Source organism: Drosophila arizonae, chromosome 2 (assembly GCF_054131065.1).
Source record: "Drosophila arizonae isolate 15081-1271.41 chromosome 2, UAZ_ARI_1.0, whole genome shotgun sequence".
Lineage (NCBI taxonomy): Eukaryota > Metazoa > Arthropoda > Insecta > Diptera > Drosophilidae > Drosophila > Drosophila arizonae.
Window position 1 is genome coordinate 19481648 of NC_142922.1, and position 27303 is coordinate 19508950.

The 27303-nt window shown below is 38.9% G+C and overlaps 1 protein-coding gene and 2 non-coding genes across 4 annotated transcripts; all 3 read left to right on the forward strand.

The window, feature by feature from the left end:
- Positions 1 to 1626: 1626 nt before the first annotated feature.
- Positions 1627 to 26195, forward strand: LOC108615124 (protein Skeletor, isoforms B/C). Of its 2 annotated transcripts, XM_089470650.1 has the most exons (14): positions 1627 to 2991; positions 13642 to 13718; positions 13783 to 13934; positions 22145 to 22256; positions 23514 to 23647; positions 23717 to 23801; positions 23900 to 24100; positions 24308 to 24328; positions 24413 to 24737; positions 24795 to 25009; positions 25077 to 25348; positions 25416 to 25546; positions 25601 to 25764; positions 25831 to 26195. In XM_089470650.1, the coding sequence occupies exons 1-14, from the start codon at positions 2649 to 2651 to the stop codon at positions 25999 to 26001; spliced, it is 2403 nt and encodes an 800-aa protein (XP_089326776.1). In that variant the 5' UTR covers positions 1627 to 2648; the 3' UTR covers positions 26002 to 26195. The 2 variants fall into 2 exon arrangements, with proteins under 2 accessions (XP_089326776.1, XP_089326782.1); XM_089470656.1 differs by lacking the exon at positions 24308 to 24328 and having other exon boundaries at positions 1632 to 2991.
- Positions 8131 to 8296, forward strand: LOC149270528 (U1 spliceosomal RNA). The gene has a single exon (XR_016268755.1). It is a non-coding gene; the product is annotated as a U1 spliceosomal RNA (small nuclear RNA).
- On the forward strand, positions 10956 to 11121 carry LOC149270529 (U1 spliceosomal RNA). The gene has a single exon (XR_016268744.1). It is a non-coding gene; the product is annotated as a U1 spliceosomal RNA (small nuclear RNA).
- Positions 26196 to 27303: the final 1108 nt, after the last annotated feature.

Consider the following 27303-nt stretch of genomic DNA (forward strand, 5'->3'; position numbering starts at 1 on the left):
GTTTAATCTGTATATCTTCCTATTACAAATAATTTTGTAAAATTTAAAAACACTACAGAAACACGTCCGCTCTTGGTCGCTGCACTAACAGAATGTTATCGATTATGTCGATTGTGAGTCGTATAACATATGTTTTTAGCATCATAAAGCTAACAGTCGCCGACCTGTTGTTAACAGAAAGCTTACTGTTAATCTGTCTTCAATCACTAACCATACAACACGGTTTGTGCTTTAATTAAATAATTAAACACATAAATGTATCAAATGTAAAAAGTATAAGATTCCAATTTTTTTCTTATATATTACTGCTTTAAGTTGGCTGTAAATTCATTAATTTATTTATTTGTGAACTAAGATAATTTAGAACAGAAATTATACTATCGATTCTTGATAAATATTTTAATATTTTAAGCGTTTCAAAATTTTTAATTACAAATATATAAATAAATATACATATATTTGTGACATTGATGTAAAGTATAAATAATTTTCTTAACTAACTGGTTTAAACTTGAATGAATTATTGTAAATAATATTTCGATAGTATCGATACTTGTAATGAACGAATGATGAAACCTACTCGCTTTCAAATTGTCGTTAAGAGACTGCGCGATTGCTGACCAAGCAATCGAAAGCTGGTTGTTATAGCACTCCCACGTGCCATTTAGCTAGAATGTCAAGTTGATTTTATAAGATAAAAGTTTTTTACTTTTTTTATTGTTTTGTTTCTGGCAATTACTTTCAGCCTTCTCATTATTATTTGAATGATAGTTGTTCTTTATCAGACAAATTTGCTTCTACTTAAACAGTATATTGCCCTTTTATTTATGTGGATATGTACTAAATGCCGGTATATACAAATGTATATATGTATATATACATATATATGTATACATATCTGCGTTAATTTTATATACTTGATATATGCGCATGTCCACTTTTGCTGCTTCCAACGCGTAGTAAGCACCCTGTATGGCCTTGATGGAGCTCAGAACTGGAATGCTTACAGTATTTACGCGCCCAATTCTTTGGGGTCATAGTAAAATTTGTCTGTCCCCATATCGGCATTTTACCGGATATGCCGGCAGAAGCGCCATTGCTGTCCGTCCTCCATTTTGTATATACATATGTATATATGTTAGGCTGTATACATTTTATATACAAAAAATCCCCGGTCCGTGCTTTCACAGGCTGTGTCGCATTTCTGGCCGCTCTAGTTGAATGTTTTTTTATCAGTTGAATTGCATTGCCAGTTTTTTTACTTTCCCTGCTCTCGGCCTGTCAGAAACTCTACTTATTGCAATTTAAAATAACCCTATTACCAAAGCTTACAACCGCAAACGCAAATATGTAAAGTTAGGAAAGTAACCACAAGGAACACAAACATCAAGCCACATACAAACTTTGGAAATTCGTATATTATTTACATTGAATGTCCTTAGCAAAATATTTTGTATATTGGAACAAAATATAAAGTTTTAAGTATAACGACATTTTCAAGCGCCATCTATATGTGAGCACTTGCTCATTTCTAGTGTGACCAACATATCGACTGTTGCGAATGATAAAAATTATTTGTTAAAATTTATTTTTCTCATTACAGGCTGACATTAGTGTATAAAACATCTGAAAAACATTGAAGTACTTAGTTCAATAATCAAAACGTTTGCAATACTATCAAGCATGCGCGTTTTCTCTGAGTGTAAAAAAATACTAAGCACATAAAAATCCAAAAAAATACCAAAAGCCATAGCAAAGCAATTTAGCGCCTATTGGAATTTACGCGGCACTCAGTCTGAGGCCGAAGCTTGTTCCTGACGCGCGTTTTACGAGCCGCGGCGTTCAAATCGCTATTTTCCGTTTCATTTTTTCCCTCACACACATATTTAAAGTTTAAAAAAAAAATACAGCAAAACAACTAAGAAAAAATTAAAAGCCCATTTGATTAAAATAATAAAAATTAAATACTTTTGTTCACTTGATTACAAGTTTTATAATTTAAAAACTGTGAAATGAACGAAGCAAAATAAAAAATCGAACGTTCGAAACGTTCTCTTGCAATGGGCATAGCCCAATTAAAAACATTTTCTTTTTTTTTATACATATACTTTAAATAAATATAACAAAACGAATAATAATAACAAAAATCAATGAATAAGTTAAATAGTTCATTTAATATTCGAAATCATAAATAAAGTGAAATTTGTGCAATAATTTAGAAAAATTTCTATAAGAAATTTAATAAGCTACAGCAAAACTTAATCAATATCAATTAATACAATGTAGTTAGTGAAAAAAAAAATAATAATAATAATAATAATAAACGAGGACAATAAAAATCTCACACACCTTGTAGACCAAACATACAATTGCAGCCAAGCATTAAAAATTTTGAATCAATATAAAAACATTATAAGACATTGAATTTGACACGAATCACATCAAATCATTTACCGCCAACTCGAACAAATCTCAACGCCCACCAAATCACAGAGAGAGAGAGAGAGGAAGAAAGAGAGAGAGAGAGAGAAGTGATAACAGCTTACAAAAACGGAATTAATTTGAGTTAAAGCAGAGCCCACCTGAAATTCAAACCCAATACAACCTGCCAGAAATATTTATATCCAAAATTACGCCCACGTAAGCGCATGTCCAGAGTCAATAACAATAACAGCAGCAGCCAAGTTTGTCGGAATATTTGTTTTTTAACTTCTGGTCGCATTGGAAAAGATAAAGAAATATTATTGGGAAAAAACAGAGCTTTCAGCATGAAAACGCCTTCAGTGTGGATAAAAACGCGTCGTCAGGAACAAACTGAATCAGCAGCAGCAGCAGCAGCAGCAACAACAATTGCAACAATGTCTAGATCCAGGATAACAACATACGCAACGGCAACACAAGGATTAAACAGCATTTGGTCGCAGCTCTATGCTTTTGTTGTTGTTGTTGTTGTAGCTCTTTCACTGCTGCTAAATTGCCAGGTCTGTCAAGGTGAGTAACACATTCTATTTATACATACATATGTACATATGTATGTTTCTTTGTGTGTGTGGGTGTGAGTGAGCTTACGGGTGGATGTGTTTTAATAACTGAATGCAAGCTGTAAGTACTTGTAGTCAGAGATTAAGAAGAAAGGAAAATGATTTTAGTCGCTTAGTGAACAAATACATATTTCATATTTTTAGCTCAGCTGGCAGACTCATTGAGAGTCTAGACAATATTTGAAGAGTCTCGAAATTCAACTGTTGAATATAATTGAAACATTGACAACATAAACACAATTATCCATCAGCTCAGCGCACCTCAGTTCAGGGTCTTCAGCTCTTCAAAATTGGCCAAGTGCAATTAAAGCAGCCGCCGTCGAGTGTTAGTTCCACAAAATTATGAACACCCAAACCTTAACAATTTCAACTCTGCGCTTGAAAAAAATAATGATGCGTCATTTCCATAGTTAACTATTATAACTTTTTTTTTTAACAACTTTTTTATACAGTCTGAGAATTATTATTGTGTCTACAATTATTACACAGGTCAACAAAATTAAAGAATCAAATCGTACTTTTCTGAGAGAGCCTTTAAGATATATGTATATTCGAATCTGAAAATAGAATAGTCACATTACTTCATTATGGATATTCTGTTGACTAGTGTATCATTAATATCTTCAAATATTCCTTAAATCCATGGTTTCTCCAAATTGATTATGTCTGAGAACATTATTATAAATAACCAAAACATCGTTTGCAAAAAAGTTACACGAAATGTTTTTTTTTATTTAGTACTTAATTCTTTTTTGTAGTATATAATTTTAGATGTATGTGTTTAAATTCAGATTTGAAATGTGGTTGACAAATTAACTGTTAAGGTGTTCCGATTCATAGGCAAGTATTATGAGCTTGATGTAGGCACTTTTACTTTTTTTTTCCTTTCATTGCACAGAGCCAACTCAGCGAATAGATGTAATTTCTTTATAAAGTAAAAGCCAGTTTAAAGTTGTTATAATTAGGTATAACGAACGGTATTCATCCAACAAACATATTGCATGCCCGCTGAGCTTTATATATATGTATATATACATTGTCTCTTTGTGACAAGATTTCCATTTTTACGTGCATTTAGCATTTATAAGTAAAGATTGTAAATGTTTATTTGGAGCTCAAAGAATAGCCATTGTTTCGGAACACAGGTAATACATGGGCTTTGGCTAGTAAATTATCATAATTAACACCCATTTAACGGGGGCTCGGGTGAAGGCAATTTCGGTTCATTGAACCGTTGGCATCATTGGGCTGGTCACGCTATTGGTCGCTTCGATGCCCTTTTCTGTAGGGCTTGTAACCATTATCTATGTAAATATGTAACTGTTATAACGTAAAGCCAAAACTCCAATTCGATTTCATAATACATATGCATATAAATCTAACTAATCGGCTTTTATGTCTCTGCACACATACTATATCATATAGATAGATACTCGTAAAATTCTTATATACACATATATAATATTCTTGCTGGAATTTTAATTATATGTACAAGAATTTCGAAAGAGATGTGAACTAATCTGAATGATGTATGTGAATCCAAATGACTAGAACAAAAACTAATATACATATATGAATATAAATTATATTTTATATCATAATATACTTCTTATATTTAAGAGAATAATACTGATATAATAATAATACTGCAACAGCAATATATATCAAATCAGTAGATCTAGTTTGCTCTACATATTGAATATTGAAATATATCAACTTATGTACATGTATGTCCAATTTGAATATATTATTATCCAGCTAAATTTTTAAAGCTAGTTAAAAATTAAAAATTCCACTTAAGTATTGTATACGACGGATCCGTTTGATATTGCCCGATATTTATATTGGCCTTTCGCAACAGTTTTTCTACTAAGAGATCATTTCTAGTTTTAGATTGAATAATTTATTGGCTCTTGTGTGATTCCTACAGGTTTCATTTGCGAACCATTGCTGAAGCTTTGGGCCTATGTATTTTAGCTGCAAGAATTATTTATGGCCGAGAATTATTCTTAGGATTCGCGTTCGAATTTGAATTATGCTAATCACTCCGATAAAACATTAGAGAGGCCAATGAACCGAAACAAGCTAAATCATTCATATCGGTGCGAATAAGAGCTGATGGCGTTTGTTTCCTTTTCAGAAATAACGAAATGTGAGTACTGTCAGCAAGCGAATCGAGTGATATGGAAAACTGGTTGACGATTGTCTACTCATACTTGGCACACAATTCCCACAAGCACACACACACACGCGCACATACATAACACAGACACTTACTGAAAACTTGGCCCAAAAGTAAGACAGCAAGAGCTGGTTGCGGCTGCCAAGCGGCGCACAAACAGAAGTGACTCGGCAGCTGGGTCAGTCAGCCCATATGCCGCTTACGTAATACAAGTCTTTTTAAACAGTGTATGAGAGAGAGAGAGAGAGAGAGAGAGAGGGAAAATCAAAATATATATATAAACACAAGCTCGAAACTATTAAAAAAAATGAAAAGCGCAGTCGCAGTCCGCAGTTGCTCTGGCTGAGGCTGAGCTGAGGCTGAGCTGAGGCTGAGCTGAGACTGAGCTCAACCGCATTGGCATGCAGTTGTTCATCTTGGCGGCTAATTAACATGCAGCAAATATTCGCAAAAAACGAAAGTGCGTATATAGCAGTACGTAGCGAAGTTATACATACATATACATATATAATATATAGCAGCATGCGTGCTTAGTGTGTACAATGACAATACTGAGTACCGGCTTGTCAAGAGCTCAGCTGAAATAGTTTGCAGTGCTCATGGATTGATAAATGGCGAATGTCTCGTTCGCCTAGTCAGGTGAATGTAATCAGGGCTGGCAGCTCAGCAAACAGCTCAAAAAACTCCCAAGCTCGGTGAAAGAAAAAAAAAATTAATTATGAATTAAAAACCTATATACCTTCATATATCTACATTATTTCTATAATATTGTATTTATTATGTTAATTGGTATACTCTTGGGAGTTTTTACTTCAGCGCTAAACATAATCATGCCATGTAATAATTAGTGTTCTTGATAAATTTATAAATAATATAAATAATAATAATAAATATAAATAATATAAAATTATAATAATTGATTCATATTTAATGTTCTTAATTGGAATTAATCAAATAAACATAATTAAACTCACAGTAAATGATTATATTTCAAAATAGGCTGCATATCTTTAGGCTGAGCTAAAAACAGCTTTCTACAATTTGAGAGACTTAGTACTGTTGATATGCCCAATAATGATATCGGGAAATAGATCTGAAAGCATTTGGGTATTCTGCCAGTCTACACATTATGTTGGAGCTTATTGCTTAGTATCTATAATCCAGTAATTATGAAATACTCTGAAAACGAAGCCTTTACTCCCATCAGACAAAAGATGTGGAAATCAATAGCAATATGAATTACAATTAGCTAAGGTTATTCTATTGTTGTAGTCGGACGATTGAAATTTGACATACATCCATACATCAAAAGCTGTTGCCTTGAGTATCACTCGACAGCTCCAATTGAATAGTCGGCGTTGCAAATTGATTAAAATAGCCCGTTGCTGGTTTACATGAATGGCACATAGAAAATTGTTATTTTTGGATAAGATTGGGACACTACCAAAAGTGGCATTGAAATGGCGCTGACAGGCTTATCGGGTATTTGCAGTCAACGGCGTTTAACAAACGATGGCCATAAAACTAAGCGCGCTAACTTCCAGCATCCAATGTAATCTAATTCGCACCAGCCACTCTCCCAGCCAGCGTGAGCGTGAATGTGGAAGCTTGGGGCGCGGGTCGGTGGATGCTGTGGGTCTGCGAATGTATCACTTTTCACGTGTGTAGTTCTAATGCCGCGCAGATTGTCGAGCAATTTGCAGAGATTAAATTAGCTGAAGCGTGCGCTGCCAAGCAAGAAGCAATCCCTGTTTTTTTTCGGGTTTCTACTCTTGTTGTTGTGTTGTTGTTGCGAGTGTTGCTTCTGGTAGCCGTGAATGCTATATGCCGGTGCCTGTGGTTGCATACGAAACCACCACCGAAACAGACGGCGTGCAGAACCGAGGCAGCGATGTCTGCGCAACTTTTGTGTGGGTGTTAATGCGCCACGCCCCTGCCCTCATCTCACCAGAGCCCGACTCAGCTGTGCCCGAACCCAAAGCATTATACGCCCTCTCTGTCGCTCCCCCGCCGTCTCTTTCTATCGCATTCTATGTGATATTGCCGCGCAAAATTTCTAATCTGCTCTCTGGATTTACGAATTGTTCAGCTTTCTGCTACACAAGTTTCAGCTTCCAACTGCCAACTCCCAACTCCCAACTCCCAACTCTCGACTCTCAGAGCCTGAGCTCCCTGGACTCCCCGTCGACCGCTGTGAAACTTTGTGCACATATTTGAGTTTCATTTCGTTTGTGGTTTGGTTTTTAGGCAACATGAAGTCATAAAATTGAAATAAATATAAATGCGAGCTACGCTGACTTTCCACTGAGCAGTCCCGCCCCTTTCTCAAACACTGGGGGGGAACGGGCGATTGGCGTGTAGCTTACAAATCTCCCACGAGTGTTGGCTTACCAAGAAACAATTCAAGCTCAAATCCGGAAGGAAACAAATGATATGTTTGGGACCAAAGATTAAATATTGTGGCATTGTGAAGTGGAATTCTCACAAGGGAAGATATATAATCATGAAGTCATGTAATCGGATCAAAAATAAAACTAGGCTAGCCGGAAGTGAAAACTGCTTATGAAAATCATTATTATTATAATAATTGTGTATTTTTTGCTATGATTATAAATTACATATATGTATATATTAGAGAAAAAGAAGTCAGATTGCAGCTGAGAAATGCAAAAAACAGAAATTGAATGCAGGGTAATTACAAAAATGTCTTCCTTAGAGGCTCGGCAGCAATCCTGCACCTTTCCATTTAGGACGTCTTCACAATTTTACCTGAGTTCACCCATTCTTACAGCTCACGCAGTTAAATCTGTAGTATATCTAAGGGAGTTTTATTGTCAACACAATTGTAATTCCCAACCAGTTTTGACAATGCTAACATGGAAACCCCAGGCCAGAGCTGAGTTAGGCATACTTACCTGGCGTAGAGGTTAACCGTGATCACGAAGGCGGTTCCTCCGGAGTGAGGCTTGGTCATTGCACATTCGGCTGAGTTGACCTCTGCGATTATTCCTAATGTGAATAACTCGTGCGTGTAATTTTTGGTAGCCGGGAATGGCGTACGCGCCGTCCCGACATATATGAATGCATATTAATTAAGTTGTTAATAATAGTAAAATAGCTACATTTGGCAAAAAGTAGAATTCCTAAATAGATGATTGATTGGGTCATAAAGGAGATTTAGTCAGATGCCGCGAATTCAAAACTGTTGGATTAAATTTTTTATATATTTTATGAAAATTCTTCTGATATTAACTTTTTTGTTTGTTTGTGTTGCTTACTGTTAAGTTCCTACAGTAATTCATTAAGTTATTTCCTCTATGAATTGCTTCAAAGCCTTTCCCCCTATAATTTGCTCCAAGTATTTTCTTTAGCCTTTAATGCTGCTTCGCGTAAGGGTCACTTCACTTTGTCTTTACTGCACTGCACTTTCACTCAAACTCTCCAAGTGGCGCTCAAATGGTCAGCCTGGTGCCAGGTGTGTAGGGGTCGTTGCAGTCTAGCGTTAAGTGACCAATGAGAGAGCACTATAGCTTCGTTTTACTTAAATATAAATATAGCTCTCTAGCTTTTCTTGGGCAGTTACTCAGAGAAACAGACTGTGAGATGGACAGGGAGATAGACAGACAGAGAGAGAGAGAGAGACAGGGAGACAGTCATTCAAACAAATATAGGCAAACAAATACGCATAATTTAAATTGCATTATCTCATTACGCTGTTTAAGAATATATATGATTTATAAAGGAAATGTTGATATGCTGAATAGCTTATGTACATTAAAATTTATAATAATTAAATGGCAGAGACTGCAGTTTAGCACCAGCGCTCTGTATACTCTTCTTCTATTTCTGGCTATTCCATTTTCAAATAGGCTAGATCTAGCCTGAAATAGACTAAACTGGCAACACTGCTTTTAAAACAACTTAGCTGTTGATGCTCTCAGTTTCTTTGAATTGTAAAGTTAATCAACTAATTTAGTGATGTATGCTGACCCCTCTTAGTATGGGAACTATTATTTAATATTAAATTATTCGACTTGACTTCATAAAGTTCTACTTCGAAAACTGTTTATATACTCCTTTTTGTATAGGGGTATTTTCAAATTATATTATATTTTATTTCATTATATTATTATTGAGTTGTATTCATTCATAGCTTTGTCTATACAAAATATAATTATTTAACATAAACATATTAAACACATGTTTTCAGTATTCTATTAGTACACATCTATTGCGTAATAAAACTTGCATCTTAACCTTTGTAATCAAACTGAAATCTTATATATAAGAGTCATTTTACACATTGATACTACAATCAATCTCAGTTTTATATATATGTACTCAAAATATGAGTTGGCATATATTCCATATCTTGTATAATTTACGAAACAGTTAAAAACTCTTTCATAAAATTAATTTCTGTTCGTGCTAAATCGATTATATCATGATGATTTATTAGTAGATGTGGTAATTGTAATATAAATAAACACTGAGTTGTCTCCCAATAACTGACATTGGCTATAGTTGAGCTAGACGATTCATCGATCAATAGCAGCCGCAGAGATGCAGCCTCCAGTCGAAGGCAATCCGAAGCTAACCCAGAGCCGTTGAGGCGATTTCATTTGATTCTCTTCATTAGCTGTTTTCCTTTATCCTTGCCTTTTGCGCGCTTTCTTATTTATCATCATTTATTTAAGCGATTCTCTGCTGTGTGGCACGCCTTTGAGCCCGTGCCCGAAGAAAGGAGTCCGAAAATTGTCGCTGTCAGATTACGGTGCAATATTGCTTCCAGTTGCCATATCCTGCTGCCTTTCCGCCTAAACTCACGCCGTAGTCGACCTCGGCAGGAAAGACGGAGACGACGAGGACGGCGAGGACGTGCGACCCCCTTTTTTTGGCTTTGACACAAGCAACAATTTACTCGGTTTCAGGTTAAAGTCATATCGTTAGCATTAACGCTTTTTGATTTTTATTGAGTCAGCTAAATTTTATTCGATTTGCCATCCATACACATGCACAAAACACAAATACTTGTACACACACACTCACGCTTGGCACGCATCCCCCGTGACGGCAGGGCTGAGCAGCACAGCGTAGACAACAACACGCGTGGGGGAGGAATATTTTCGAGCTTTAATGATGTTGGGCGACCAACCAATGAACCCGCCGGCTTGTCAAGCGTTTTGGCTTGGGCAGTGGTGCAAGCGACGGTGCGGAGCTGCTGGGGTAACCTGTTTTCCGAGAGTCTATTTGGCAAGTAAATGAAAATTTGATTTGGAATTTCGTGTGCGTGGTGCGTCGTGCGTCGTGCGCTGTTCTCTGTTCTCTGTGCTTCGTATAGATCCCCTCTGCACGATAATGCTGATGAGGACGTCAAAGTCGAAGATGGGCATGTGATAAAATAAATTACGGGCAGATTAGTGCGAATTTAATTATCATTTGTTCCTTTGATGTAGCTCTGGGTAAATAAATAGAATAAATACCGTGCATAAAGATTATTGGAAGCAGCTCCCGGCGTGGCATTTATAACCTCATTATCTCTGGCCCTCGTCTTTCGGCAAGGAAATTGCAATCAATATCCTGCATTATAATTTGCACAAGGCATACATACATCCATAGAGAGAGTCATAGAAAGTATTGCCTACTTTGTAGGTTGTATCGATGCAATTTGTAATTCTCAAACGGTTCTAGCAGCTCAACAATGGAAACCCCAGCCTAGAGCCGAATTGGGCATACTTACCTGGCGCAGAGGTTAACCGTGATCAAGAAGGCGGTTCCTCCGGAGTGAGGCTTGGTCATTGCACTTTCGGCTGAGTTGACTTCTGCGATTATTCCTAATGTGAATAACTCGTGCGTGTAATTTTTGGTAGCCGGGAATGGCGTACGCGCCGTCCCGACATATATTAATAAATACGATCTCAAATTTGAGGGCTATATTTTTTCTGCATCTGGTTCATTCGACATCGACTCTTATTTAGCCCCAAATTCAGCTCGACCGTCGTAAATATATAAGGTGGTTTCCTTAAATCGGCTTAGCTTTGCTTAAATGCTCTGCTCTGTGTGGTGTGTGCCGGTTGCCTGTGGTTACGGCGTTCAGCGCGCTATCTACGTGGATATTATCGCCATCGTCGTCGTCGTCATGTTGGATTTGATGACAGTTGCGAGAAGACGCAGTTGCTTGCCGGTGCAGACGTAGATGAGGAGGGTGTGTGGGTGTGGCCAGAGTTTTCCAAAATGCCCAACCCTTTGACCAGCTTTGCTTATTGTTGCAGACGGCAGACGGGTTATGCGTGGTGCTCTGCTTGCTACTCCCCTTTGAGGAACGTAATTCCCTTGGCAACCAGTTAATTTATAGAGCTTAAACTGCCTGATGAAAGATGCAAATGCTCAACGATTTGTTGCAATTGGGATATGCAGGAGATGCTCTCGGCTTAAGTGTGATTATTGTTATGGCAGCCCGAAACGAAACTTTTCCTGCACGAAATTGAAGTCGTCCTTTAAATTTAGGTTTGTTAAAAAGTCTGGCTCTCACAGAGTCAGTAAAAACTCATTCTTGCCTGGCAACGTGCCACACACTGATACACCATATCAGCTGTGGAACATCTTATCAATATCAATCGCAGTGATGAAATATCTATCAAGAGACAGCGGCAGTCGAGACACTCAGTCAGTCAAGGAGAAAGATAGACATGGCCAGTTGACTATTATTTGCTCGGCATGCTGTAGCTGTAGTTGTAGCTTTATCTGCCCTCTCGGCGCTGTCAATGCCCATCCGTTCCTAACGGCTGCCCAACATTATTAACAACAACAACAGCAGTTGCGCCGTCCAAGCCCTAGGCTAGAGCCAGGCAACCGCCCGCCGTCAGCCCTCTATGAGTTTTTCATTGAGAGCGAGTGTAGAGATGAAGACAGGCAGAGCAAGAGTATCAACAACAACATCAACGTCAACGTGCTCGTCATCACATTGTATAAATATCCTCGAGCACGTATATTTCATGGAGACACGTGCTGCATGTTTGCGCGGGCCGGTCCAAACTGTCAGAGGAGATTAATGCACGCATTAGTAGATTTAATGCATATTACGCTGAGCACAGGTCGTTCTCGTCCTCGTCATAGCCCTAGTCCTAGTTGGTGTTTATGTTATTGCGATTGCCATTTGAATGGGTATTCCTATTGCCATTGCTATTGCTATTGCCATTGGTAGTGACGTTGGCGTTGTCTTGGCTACCATCGTCGCTTTTGTCATCGATACAATTGAGACATTCCGGGGAATACCCTGGCATTCAATTGTTCAGTCAACCCTTGTCCCGGTTACCGAGAGCCATTAAAATCTGTGCTGTAGTTACCTGGCTGTGGCACTTTGAATACCCTTATACCCTTGGCCGTAGCTCGTCCATTCACATTCACCAAGCTGTGTGATAAATACCAAAGAGTATTTCGCTGTCAGCATGGATATTATGTTGTGCTACTTTATATTACTGCACCGGCTTTTAGAATCCCAGTTAAATGAGTTTCTAAGTAACATAGCTGCAGCTTAAACTTGCAGCAAGTACATAACGGAAGTACTTATTATCCTTGCGAGTTGAGTGAAGCCCTGAGGCTATACTTCTATGCGAGTTTGAGCTCTCAATTAGTTCTGCATATCGCTTTACACACAATTATAAATTTCGAAATGAAGTTTGGCGTGCAGTTGCATATTTGGCTATAATTCCCGGCCCAATTCCTCCCTCAACATTAGCATTGAATTTCAATATATTTCATGGCTTTCAATCAATTTCAAGGCGAAGTCACAGCGGGGTAGCTACAACTCCCAATGGACCTGTCAAGAGTTTTGCAAACAGAGTCGAGGTCTGCCATCATCAACCACATCATCAGCATCAGCATCATCAGCATCATCATTATCATCTGCAGCATCAGCATCATTTTCGTAGCTGTTCTCACAAGCTGCTTTATTTTAAGCAAATAATCGTCCTTTGAAGGTAAGAAACGGGCAGCAAGCGCAGCGCAGGACAGGACAGAACAGGACCTGCGATGGATGATGTGAAATGCGAGTCCAACTGATGCTGAAGTTGTAACTGAAACAGAAACAGAAACAGAACCTGAAACTTTCTGCAACGTGCACATTTTTTGTGGCAAACTTTTGGAAAGTAGATTAATTTGTAAAGCAGCTAACGCTTTTTGTTGGTGCCTGACGCATTTCAAGGGACTGCGGATTATGAATATAAAACTACAGCTTCCTTCCTTTGACTACAAGTAACTGTAGCCTGTATCTGTAACTGAGTGAATAGTTGTATATATGTGTTTATGTGTGTGTGTGTGTCTTTATATGCAAAAACTACAACATAAAAGTTACTTAATTTTTGACAAAGTTGCCAACCAACTGTTTTTTGATAATCATTCATATCTTGGTCTTTTTAGGAGCAGGACGAGCACCACCGGAACCTTACTATGGCCGCTACATTGGACAGTTTACGAACTTTGCGCATGGCATTAAGGTAGGCGGACTGACTGCACGGCTTCCACAATAGAAATTAGAGTTTCGTATGATATTTGTTGCAGGGCTCCATTTATGCCGTGGACGAGTCAACGCTGTTTGTTAAATCCTTTGCCTATGATGGCACCGGACCGGATGCCTTCTTCTGGGTGGGCAAAACGGCTAGACCATCGCCCGAGGGCTATATAATACCCTATCCGGAGGAATATACCGGCTCGTATGTATCGCTGATGCTTCTGCAATGCACTGAGATTTGGTGGAATTTTGTGGGGTTTCAGCATGGGGCGACATTTCTGACGGCGTCCACTCGAGCGCAACGGGCCATTTCCTAACACTCGGCGTCTGCATATGCATATGTGTGTGTGTGTGGGATAGAGTGTGTGTATATGTGGGTGCGTGTTATATATCCTTGCAGATTTTACGTTACGCACGCCTGACAATGAAACCACTTTTAAAAATTAAAAAACATTTTTCATCTTGGCTGCCATTTGCGAAGTCGCTTTCGTTCCGTTCGCTTAATGCTTTATTATTGTTGTTATTGCTGTTGTTGTTGTTGTTGTTGTTGTTGGTGTTGTCGCTTCGTTGCCTCCTAATGCGAAAAACTCATTTATTTCTTTACATTAGATCTGCGGTCATATGTATGTATTGTGTTTGGCGAGCCTGTGTGTACGTATATATGTATATGTATGGGTGTGCTCGTAAGCTTGTGGCATTGGCAACAGCCCACAACAAGACCAAACAATGAAAGCCGCTGCCGCAAGTGCAGGCGAGCGAGAGGGGTAGCGAAGTGAGAAAGAGATAGATAGAGAAAGAAAGTAGGAAAAGAACGAGTACATTTTAGCCGCATTCTGTTTGTATTTACTTGAAGTCCGCCCAGGCACAAGGTTATGCCACACTAGTGCGTATTTTACTTACCTTGCTTTCTGCTCAGCGCCTTCATCATCCTGCTTAGCGAATGCCAGAATTGCCGGCTACTTGAACTGCACTAAGCCGCGCTGAGCTGCTCGGCTGCGCGGCTGCTGAGCTTGCTCCGAGCCGCATACTGACGCAGCGCACACAATTTGACGCCATTTGATGCCTGCTTAAGCATTGGGCACTTGGGGGCGCCTCAGTTTTTTTTATTTATTTTTTTCTATTTTAATCATTATCATTTGGATATCAGTCTTATGCTCATTGCGAAAATAATCGCCCTTTATCACATGCCAAGGTAAAGGTAAAGTACCAACACTTGTCACTGACATTCAGTCAGGTGCCTTAACAGTATTTAAAGCTGGCATACCTCAGCATCGCTTTCCTGTCAGACCCCGCCCCGAAAGAAAATCTGATGTTGAACTGCCTTAAAATAACAATCATTGTGTACGAAAAATACATACATACTGACATATTTGCATGCGCATGCACAAAAAGTACTTTAGATCCATTCAATCCATTGAATATAGCAACTGGCAGGGGGAAACATGTATGACCCCATGATGGATATACATTTATATATTCAATCAGTTTGTTTCTCGGTGTAAGCGATACACAAAACCTATATAAGAGAGGGCGACAGATCAAATATGGTTATATAGATATTCTAAAATACAAATGAATTATATAATAATATTAATATACATACTTTTATCTAAAGAAGGCTCAACTTTATTTCTAACAACAATTTAAGCTATAAAACTAAGCATAGATTTAAAAAAAATTTAATTTAATATTGTACAAATTTATGATATATACAAATTATGGAGTAGATTTATAAAACACAGATCGCTGTTCAGAGAATCTTCTAGTCGCGCTAGAGCTTTCCCACCTCCATTCAATTAAAAATGTTAATATTATAATAAACAAGTTGTCTGCTACCTTTGTGGGCAACTTATAATGTGCTATACAGTTTTAAGAATCTTACATATTTTTTATTAGAGCTTCGAGCTTTCTCTGGCGCATATTGTACTATAAGCTTACATAAATACGTATACCTGCAATGAAATGTTAGAATCTATTGGCGACTGTGTGTGGTCCTGTATGTGTGAAAACTTCTGTGTACAACGAAGAATGCTGGAGCAGCAGCTTGGTATGTGACTCAAGGTATCTCCGTGTGATGCCGTGTCCCAGCTGGAGCACTCTCTTGTTGTTCATGTGCTGCGCACAGGGAGTGGAAGTACTCTACTTAGTTATTCTTTTGTACTTGTGTGGTGACACCTTTCTATTAATATAATAATATTATGTCAAAGCAAAGGTGTTCATGGAAATTACATCATAAAAAAAGGAATTTTAAATGCAAATATTTTCTATGGGTTTTTAAATGCTAGAAATAAAGCCATCATAATAAAAAGTTAGAAATATAGATTGAGAGAAGAAAGTGCAGGGAAAATACTGTTATGTTATAAAAGTTGGCTTTTTATGCTTTAGAATTGATTAAAGATTTAATTGCAGCTGAATTTCACTAATTCAATTCAATATCTGAATTTTAGTTTCAGCTTGCGAAGGACGTCACATTCACCCTTCTTCACTCTTGTCTTTAACCGTAATCTATATAAATTGTAAATTATAAACATATTGAAAATTTTAGAAAAAATTTTAAGCCGATTCGCGAACTTAGAGATTTCTTGACAGATTTCCAATATTTTCATATGATATTCTGTTTTTATCCATAAAAAGAAAAGAAGTAAAATCAGTTTTCGACATTTTGTTTTCATTTGCTGCTTTTGAAACGTTTTTTTTACATCCGGCTTAGACCTTTCTCCTGCCCTTGCGATTGTCACGCGGTTTGTGTTCCTGCTTGATGATGTGCACGGGCATAGGAGTGGGTAAGCACCCCATCTCTTCCTCACTCCGGCCAGCTGAAAGTAAAAACCCTGCGGTCCCCACCCGTCGTCAGCTTCATATTGTAATCGACTTTAATGCGTTTCATTGTTGATGCCACGTGCCGAGCTTTATTAGTTCAATGTATAACACTGGCATGCCTCATCCTCATGACACCGTCTCAAAAGCATATCGGCGCAGCACTACTGAACGTGTGTGAGCACATATATACATGTGTGTGTATGTGTGTGTATCTGTGTATAAATATGGGGTGGCACCGTAGTTCCTGGCCGGAACGAGACGCGCCGCGGCAACGATTGCACGCTTTTACGCTTTCAGACACACACATTACCCATGCCACATGCCAGATGCACCTTCTTCTGTGTGTGTGTGTGTGTGTGTGTGTGTGTGTGTGGGGTGGCAGGTGGGCGCAAATGATTGCTGTATTATGTGGCGCCGTTACTAAGTGCTAACCATAGCATACATTTGGGCGAACTAATTGCGCGCATTTATTGTGTGTAATCATTTAGAAGCTTATTTGTATTTATAGATGCATGCATATCTTAATATATATGTAGAGTAGAGAGTGAGAGAGAGAGAGAGAGAGACTAAGACTTTTCTGCAAACTGTTTGCTTTTTATGATGTTAGTTGACTTTTGAGCTGAAGACTGGAGCCAAGAGACTTCCGCCTCGACTATGATTTGGGACTGGACTTGAACGGCTGCCAATCAGCTCTAATTATATAATACAGCCTTTAGTTGAGGAGCTGCTGACGGCGCTGCTCGCTTCCTTTTATAATCAAATGTGAGTGTGAGTATGAGTGGGTGTGTATGTTCCTCTCTCTCTCTCTCTGTCGCTCTTTCTCTCTTTCTATGTGTCACAATGGATGCATCAAGCATAAGTAATTAAATTAGAATTTTTTGAGAAGCATAAAAGCTGCTGTGACGCGCTTTTGATTAACGCCCCATTGCCATGACGACGCCCGTCGGCTGTTGCTCATTTGCTCATTTGCATTTCCAGCAAATTGTACAATGGCCAATGCAATTCCACCCTCCTCCACGCTGCGCCCTCCACCCTCCACCCTCCACCTCTCCTCTCGACTCTTCGCTGTTGATGAAGCTGATACTGATTTATGCTGATCTCATTAAAATGTGTTGCATGCAAAGTGGCAAAACGAAGTTTTTAGTTTTTATGCCCATTGGGAAGCCCTGCCAATGCAAAATTGTCAGCAGCCAGGGCCCATCATTTATTGTGTTGGCGTTAATCAACGTTGACAAAGCAGCGGCAACGCGCGAAAATGCCTCTTGCTGCTTCTGCCGACGGCTGCTGCTGCTCGCCTTTAATGCCCTTAACTTAATTAATCAACAGCGTGAAAAACCCGTATTCAGCCCGGGAAACAACTCGATGACGCCAACAGCGACAAAACAGGCAAATGCCTCAAGTAGTTCCGCCTGTTGCTGGCACTCTTTCGCTCTGGCACCTTTAAAAGTGGCAAATCCTGTAGCTGAAATATGAAGAAACTTAAGAAAGAGAGACAGGGAAAGTAAAATAAAAGCAATTCGCTCCATAGCAGCTTCAAGAATATCGTCAATCTGAAATTTTGTGAATTTCAAATTTATTTGATTAGTATTTAAATAAATTTGAAAATAATAATAAATTATGAGTAAAGTGTCTTGAAATGATTATATTTTAGAAAAATTTTAATCGGCATCAAATTATAATTAAGTCTTCATTATTAGTAAATTTAATATATTATAGAAGTTACTAAAAATGTAGGGATGGTGTATAGAATAAAATTTCACAGCTGGTTAAAGACACTGAGACATTTTGTTTGTAGTTTAGCCCTACTATTTTAGGCCTTTTTTGACCACCTACAGAAAATGTGTAATCCATAAAAAAACATTGAATATACATATTTGAGATTTAATTCATAATCTTGAATCTTGAAGTATCAAATATTTTTCTCTTATAAAGACACTTTATTTATACTTATGTATGTATATACAAATAATATATACGTCACACTTATTGAGTATACAAATGTGTGAATGTAATTATGTAATTGACATTGAAATTCATTAGAGTATTGAGATATAACTATTGAATGCAACTTGCACAACCTTAGAAAACTTCCGACAACTATGAAAAATTTAACACCAGCTTGTTCTTCCTCTAGTTTCTCTCAACTCTACGACTCGTAATCCTGATAGGATTGTCCAAGCAGTATGGTACACCGCTCAATGAGCCTCGTCATGCAACTTCCCACACTTGGACGCATTTATTATTTCATAATAATGATATTGCATAAGGAACATTGTACAGAGTAGCTATGGGGGGTATCCAAGAGGCGTGACCAATAAAGCATTCCACGAATTCCGCCCTTACGACACATTTTATACTCGCAGACAAATTTAATTGAGTGGTCGTTGCCCGGGACGCATCTGGCTGGTGATGATGCTGTTTGTGACGTGGATGGGGTGCAGCATCACCGCCAAAAATTAAACATTCATAATAATTTGTAAAATAGATGGGTGTATCTCAGTATACATATATATGCAAACAGACATATATACATATATACGTACATAAGTCTGATGTTCGTTTGGGGGCGGATGATTGAGCCATGCTGGATGGGGGCACTGTTTGACGATTGTCGATTGCCGTCTGCTGAGTTGGCTCGTTTCATTGCCTGGATGGTGGGCCAGGCGCGATAGCTGTGCCGTTCCGCAACGCAAGCAAATGTGAAACGTCAGCCAGCTAGCAAAGGCAAAAGGCAGAAGGCAAAAGGCACAAGCCAAAAGAACTCAAAGAACAGAAACAAAAATATGGCAGAGCAACAAGTTGAAGTATTCAACGTAAATTGTGAACGCAGTCAAGTCAATAACTAGTGATTGACACACTGAACTCTGGTCTCGTTTTGCAATAGCTCTGCTCTTTGGTTTTTGGTTGCTAGACAAACAAACATGGCTGCTGGTGGATGCCTGCAGGACACAGGACGCAGGACAGAGGACACACTCACAGGCTTTCAAACTAATTGGGCGAAAGTTCGTCTCTCTCTCTCTCTCTCTCTCTTTCTCTGTGTATGTGGGTGCGTGTGTCTGTGTAGGACCATCGAAAACAAATAACAATAGGAAAATCGATAAATCCTTATGGATTTGTGTGCTGAGTGCATCAATGTATCTGAATCTTGAGCCCGCACAGCACAGCAGCCGTAGTCAGTAGTAAAAGCAGACCCGTAACTCAAATAAAGTGCGATACAAACAGACATATTTGCAATGAGAAAACCAAAGTCAAAGGCAAATAGCACTCCGGGGGAGGCAGAATGAATCTATCTCACAGCTAAACAGATACACACATTCGTCGCACTGTTGACATAGAACCATTCAATTTATTTTGGGCTCATTAAAGGTCAACACTGCGCCCAACCCTCAGCCCGAATGTCCTCTCGAGGGTGTAAATTAAGTGCTTAGCCGTGTCCAATGTTTAATGTCGATTGCGGCCTGTCTGACACTTGTTACGCAGCGCACGAAACTGACGAATTGACTGACTGACTAACTGACAGCCGTTGCCGCCCTCACTTGCTATTTTCTGTCACTGAACTTAGCACATGACGGATTACTTATATGGAATATAATAATCAGCGGAAACACAAAAATTCAATTGTAAAAAATTATAACAAAGATGTGTTATGTGATCCGAACAGGCATTAATTAGCCTGTATATTTTTAAATTCATTAATCTAATTATTATTATATTATAATCAAGTTGAAAGTGACATGAGTATTAAATATATTAGATGCCAATAGCTCAGAAATTATTATACGAATATATTGTATCAATAACTGGGAGAATGTTATCATGATTTTTGGTACTCTTCCATTTCTCTATCACCACATAAACTAAAATCAAGTATGATCCGTACTAGTCCAATATACTAGAAATTATTCAGAACTTCGCCTCGAGATAACATATAACAAATCTGTTTTATATTATATTTTATATAGATAGCCGCTTACCATGCACCAAAGCTTCAATGTTTTATAGTCACCTATATTAAATATCTGGTCGAAGTATCAAATACATATACAGATCATAATTTCGAATTCATACAACTTTTAACAATTCATGTAAATCGTATATCTTTATCAGTTCATATAAAACATATATTTTGCGTACATATCTAAAACAATTAGTTTAACAGATTAAATCGACTGCACATACAAATTACAAAACAAATTCCCTGCTAAGTTTAGTGGATTAGAAGGAGCAGCATAGTTGTAGAATACTCGATATAGGTCAAAACGCAAAGCCAGATCCACTTTCCGATTTTGAGTGAGAATCTTAGATATAAAAGTTTAAATTTCATATTTAGAAATATTCAAATGCCCACATTCAGGTAAAATGAGTTCTTTATATGAATTTTTAATAATCCTGCTATGTAATTAAGTTTTGCAAGTTTCCAAGTTGGCTTCAGTTTGTGGGCATAGTTGTGTTTATATGTACATCGGGTACATGTGTAGCAGCTATAGAGCTCTGTGCGCAGGCAAACACAAAACATGCAGGATTATTGGGGTGTGGGTGGGAGCAGTGTGACATGGCTCGCATCGTTGCATTGGCCATAAATCTTCATCATAGTCAGCAAATGCAGCAAAAGGACCAACAGAAAAACAGCATCAATGCGATGATACTCTGTAACCAGCTCAAAGGTATTTAAGTCGCCACAAAATAAGACATGTCAGAAAATGTAGGGTGTATGTATTTATCATCTTTAAAAATATATAAATGTATATGTTTTTCTCAATACTCAATGCAAAATAAAATATGAAAGGAAATTGAGAATTCATGAGCTCCCTTTTGCAATGGGTATAAAAATACCCTTTTTGCTAAGAGCATATTCCATATTAAAATATATTTTTCTGCATAAAACTGTAATATGAAATGATTTTTAAATTGTAATATCTTCTCGTTTATTGATTCAATTGATCAAAGTAGAAAGAGATAACATGAAATGCTTGCACTTGGATATTGAATATATTAATTGGCTGTGCATTCGCTTGTAGCAAATTACTGCAAAAGATGGCGTGAAGGACAGAGATAGAGAGAGAGAGAGAGAGAGAGGTATAGAGCGATAGAGAGAGAGGGAGAGAGGCGGGGAAGATAGGGTTTACTACAATGCCATAGACAGCCCATATACATGGTTGACATTGTGGAATTTTCCGGGTGGTTTTGCTTTAATTTTAATGACACTGCAACTACAAGCACTCGTCAATATTGACAGGGCAAATTGGAGGCGTGCTCTGTTGTCCATTATTGGATCAAAGACCAGCCTTGAGGCCACAGGACTGCATTCAGTGACAGTGGGCAGCCGGACAAACGGACAAGCGGACAAGCGGACAAGCGGACAGGCAAGCTGGCAGAACATTGTCCTGATTGCTGCGCACTTTTAATAAGCGCTGTGTAAGCTCAGTTCGCACTGAATAGAGATGGACAGATGTATGGACGTAAATGGATGGGTTGGATATATGCGAAGTGCTTCTTAGGTGGATTTTGAACGACTTTATTGGTGCACTTCGAACAAAGCCCCTGCTCTATTGACTAACTACTGTTTCTTTCTCTTTTCATGGCGGCCCGCAGTGATCCGCCCGTTCTGCAGGCGCACAACAATACGGACATCATACTGCGTTTACCCATGGGCAAAAGGATTAAGGACATTCGATGGCTCTCGGTATGGTGCAGACGCTTTACGGTAAGTCCTTCCATTTTGCTGCTTTTCTTGGACGCTCGAAACGGCACGCGCCGTCCGAATAGATTTATGTGTGTTGTTAGTGCGGACCAAGACCATTTTGTAATTACATTTTTGTAATTTAACTGCAGCTGGATAAAGGCTTTTCCCTCCCATCCCCCGCCCTGTTCGTCTTTCGCCTGTGTGCATTACGCTCATCCAGAGCAAAGTTGCAAGCATCGATTTACTCTTGCGTTTTTTTTTTTTTTTTTTGTTCATTTTTTATTTTATTTTTTGCTTTTTTTTTGGCTGCTGCTCCTGAATGTGGGTCAGTTTTGTTAGCCAAGTGGAAAGTTTGTTTTCATTAGACTTTTTAGATTTGTAATTACATTTTTGCATAGACAAATGCGCATCCGAAAGCCAAGAGTCCGACCGCACCCCATTTCATCCATGTGCCGGGATACACACACAAGAGTGAAATTCCTTTTCGAGCTGAAATGGAACTCACTTCGGTTTAAGCTCAGCAAATAAAAATGCATTTAAATTTCAAAATAAAGTTTTGCTAGCTATCTGAACTCTTTCAGCTTCACTTTCCTGGGGGTTGGAGTTGGTCATTGGGCGTTGGGGCGTGGAGTTGGGGCTGGCGTTGTGTGTGACCGGGTGGAGCTGTGACAGCCAAAGATGGCCGCCATGGTAAAATAAATTACAGCAGACATTTTTGATTAACTCAAGTGGTTGCATATATGTATGTATGTACATACACATAAATAGGCACACATACTAGCAAACACTCTGGCGTATACACATACCAATACAGAGAAGCACCATACAGGGTGTCGAGTTGTTACTGTTTTAAATACGTATACGTACACGTATACGTGTGCCTGTGTGCGCCCTTGTGGCTGTGTTTGTGTTACGCACGCTCTCTGTTTCTCCGCTTCCATTGACTGACAGCCAAAAAGTTCTTGGGGGCTGACACACACACACACAAACACCTACACACACGAGCGCATGCTGCTCAGATTGGGGGTTTGTTCGCTTGTGTGTATTTGTGTGGTTTTATGGAGTTCTGCGCGCGCATACCTATTTTTTGGGGGGTCCTCACAAGCCCAATTCAATGTATATAAAGCTTTTATATACAAATATTTTGGTATACAACAACAGCAAGGTAAAAACTGAATTAAATCCGACCCTACAAATACACTATTTACTGCATGCGATTTCTCAATTCATTCCATCTATTTCTGTTTACGTTTTTGTTTGTTTCTCCTTGTGTTTCAGGTCGATTTCGGTGAAGTCTTCATACCGCCGGGCTTAGATGTGCCCAAGCCTCGAGTACTGCCAGAGTTTAGACGCTTGGCCCACGGACTTCGCTCCAGCAACATAAGCGTTCTGGACGCCAAAACCTTTTATATGTAAGCCTAATCTGTAAAAAGTCCAATTGTTATCAGATTAGTATATTATCGGTATCGTTCATTTTCCAGTCCCAATCTGCACTATGATGGCGCCGGACCCGATGCATATTTCTGGGTGGGCAATGGCAGCGAACCGAATATTATGGGCATTAAGGTATGTACTAGGGGTTTACTATGGAAATGTTGCATATGAAGTATCGAATTTATGTGTTTTAAAAACATATATATTAATCACAATATTTGATGCTTTAGGTTCCCAATGAGGTTGGATCATTGGACCCGTTGCGTGGCTACCAGGGCGAGGATATCGAGATTCAATTGCCCGGCAGTTTGACCGTTTATGACATTGACTGGCTGGCGGTGTGGTGCGTCGAGTACAGACACAACTTTGGACATGTCTTCATACCCAAAGACCTGGATGTGCCGCCTGCTTTGGGCCAGACGAAAATTACGGTAGGTGGCAAGTAGCCTAAGTCAGCAATTGAATTTGAAACACACACATATATATACATATATGTATATCACACATGCATATATATTTACATATGTTAGCCAATCGCACATTCGCACTAACACTAACACAGACCTGTATTTAATCATATGCTCGTTCCCACACAACTCATAATTGTATATCTCTTTAACCCATTCGCGCCGCATTAGCCATCATGGTGGTATTCACCCGTAAGTACTAGCCCTGGCCACACGCATGCTGCAAGTCCTTTTGGGGAGTCTCTTAATCATATTTCTCCTTTCTGCTGTTTTTAGACAACAACAACACCGCGGCCGGTCTACTCCAATTGTCGTGAGATTCTGCCGAATAAGCTGCAGGTTAAGTGGGAGCTCCAGGGCGAATACGTGCAGATCGAGCTATTCGGACGCATCAGCGAGGATCAGTATATGGCCTTCGGTTTGTCCGGCGCCAACGGGCGCCCCCAAATGGCCCAGTCTGACGTTGTGGTTGCTTTCTATGACTCGAACGCTCGAGTGTTCCGCGCTGAGGACTATTTTATCTCCGATTTATCCCAGTGCGACGGCCAACGTGGCGTCTGTCCGGATGAGCGACTTGGCGCACGCAACAACGTGGTTGTGGGTATGTAACCTTTCTTGATTCCCTTTGCGCAAGTTGACTTACATTTCGCATATGCAGTTAGTGGAGATCGCAAAGGCGGCGTCACCAGCATTCGCTACAAGCGCCTGCTGCAGACCAATGAAGCCATCTACGACATGCCCATACCCATCGATCGCGAGGTGTCGATCATTGCGGCCGTGGGACCACTCAATGCCCGCAAGGAGGCCAATGCCCACTCGCACACTGCCAGCGATCACAATCCCGACGACATTCGCATCAACTTCTCGAAACGGGTGAGCTGCAACTCAATTTACAACAAATTCAACTCTCTCTGATTCTCTGATTTACCTCTGCTTGAAGAACGATCACTCGTGCAAGAACTCGCTGTATGATATCAAGGACGAGAGCGGCCCCAAGCCGTGGCCTACGCTCAAGATCAAAGGGGAGCAGAGGTTCCGCGCTAGCATTGGAGCCACAGGGGGCAAGCGTGGATATACAGCGATTACGGGCATACCTTCATGGGGCATTGCCTGGTACATCAATGATCTGCTGATTCCCGAAATAACTGTGGAACGTGGCTTGACCTATGAGTTCATAATCGAAGGTGGCAACGATCCTGCACAGCCAGCCAGGTAAGTTCCAATTATATACTTAACTTTGGCATATTAATAATATAATCTGTCATGTAATTCTCAATAGATATCATCCATTTTACATCACGGACTCACCGGAGGGTGGTCTGGGGCAAAAGACTGGACTAGAGGCGCGCAAGCAGAAGGCCTATGCGGGAGTTGAATACGATGAGGACGGCAATGCGATACCCACGGGCGGTAAGTGAATCCCCAATAAATCGTTGAGACCATCTTAACTCGAAACTCTTTCAGTGGGCCGATATTGCGAATGGGAGCATCGAACTGTAGATCGTTCAGCTGAATTCGACAACTTTGAGCAGTTCAAGAGCACACTGGTCTTCAAGTGTGAGGATGGTGAGCCAGGCTATATGAACTGGACGGTGCCTATGGATGCGCCTGACACACTATATTATCAGGTAAGTCCACTTGTTCACAAGAAACAGAACTCTCTGTATACCTATGAGTATCATTCCGCATTTCAGTGCTTTACCCACAATAATCTAGGCTGGAGGATAAATGTGGTGGATGCCGGCGCAAGCACAGCACCTACGACACTTCAACTCGGACGGAACCAATTGTTCTTCTACATGATGTTAACAGTTTTCAGCCTGGTTGTTACAAGCTCTAGATTGACAAATTGTATGCTGGCTTGACAGCCAGATTGTCAGTAAACTGCTGTTTAGGGGTGTTTCAAGATCTTTTGTTAGGCAAGGTGATTGCTTTGAGCATATCTAGAATACTCTATCTACATATCCTGAACCATATTGAAAGTCTTTCTTAAACGATAATATAATTTCATTAACTATTTAAATATAAAATTCAACAATCGCAAAAAAAAAACAACAAAGATCTTGAAACATTCAGAAGAATAACAACGCAACCAGGCTAATATCATCTGAGAAAAACATATCTTCATCATAATTATTAAGGTGTAAAACTGTTGAAAACTATAGTACGTGGGCGTGTGTAAATGGCAGAGGTGCATACTTATTGCACCTAGTGTAGCTGTAGGTATACAGGTAGTAATCGCAGAGATACATGCAGTAAGGCCAATGGATCGTGCTTAGGATTGAACGAATGGAAGCGCAGAGGAAACTCTTTGTATATTTACGTATATGGAACTCTACTTTTTTACGTGTCTGCAATGGGAATACGAAACTTACTTATACACTTACATTTACAGTAAAACTTGTAATTTTTCTAGAAACAACTACTACTTATACACATACACGCATACATATATATAGAGAGTTATATATATATATGTATACAATGCGGTTCTATGTAAATGTAAACCGACAATAAAAACGCGACACTATGACAATAAATGACAATAAATGTGCGCAAAAGAATTAATTGGGCCGAAGCTTTGGCTCGATTATTATTGTACAATAAGGAATTAATAATGTTAAGAGTTTGCTAACACGAGAGATATGACAATAAAAGTACTTCATATATTAATCTCAACAACAACAATTGAAAAAGAAAGAAGAAACTTACATATATAACTTTACACATTTTAAATGTAATACTAAACGAAAACAATACTTACATATATTTAAATATGATACTATGTTATGGAATGATGTTTATTTTTATTGCTACTGACTACTGTGGTGCTTCATGTAATAATATTATTGACAATATTCGGGAGTGTTGAATAATGATGGGAATTCATCGAAGGGATTCCAATTTTTGTTATCAAATGTTTTTCTTGTAACTTTTTAAAACTCTTTGACTAATTAATGTTTTTTATAAATAAACATATACATAACTTCGGTTCGTTGCAATTATTAAAATTAATGCATAATGTAAATTATCATCTTAACTTCGTGACAATAAACAAATGTCGGATATTAAATGCTAATTGTCAACAAATCACTTGACGATTGTTGAATACGTGTATCAAAATGGAATAATAGACAATATAAAAGTATTGAAATTAAGTAATGTTT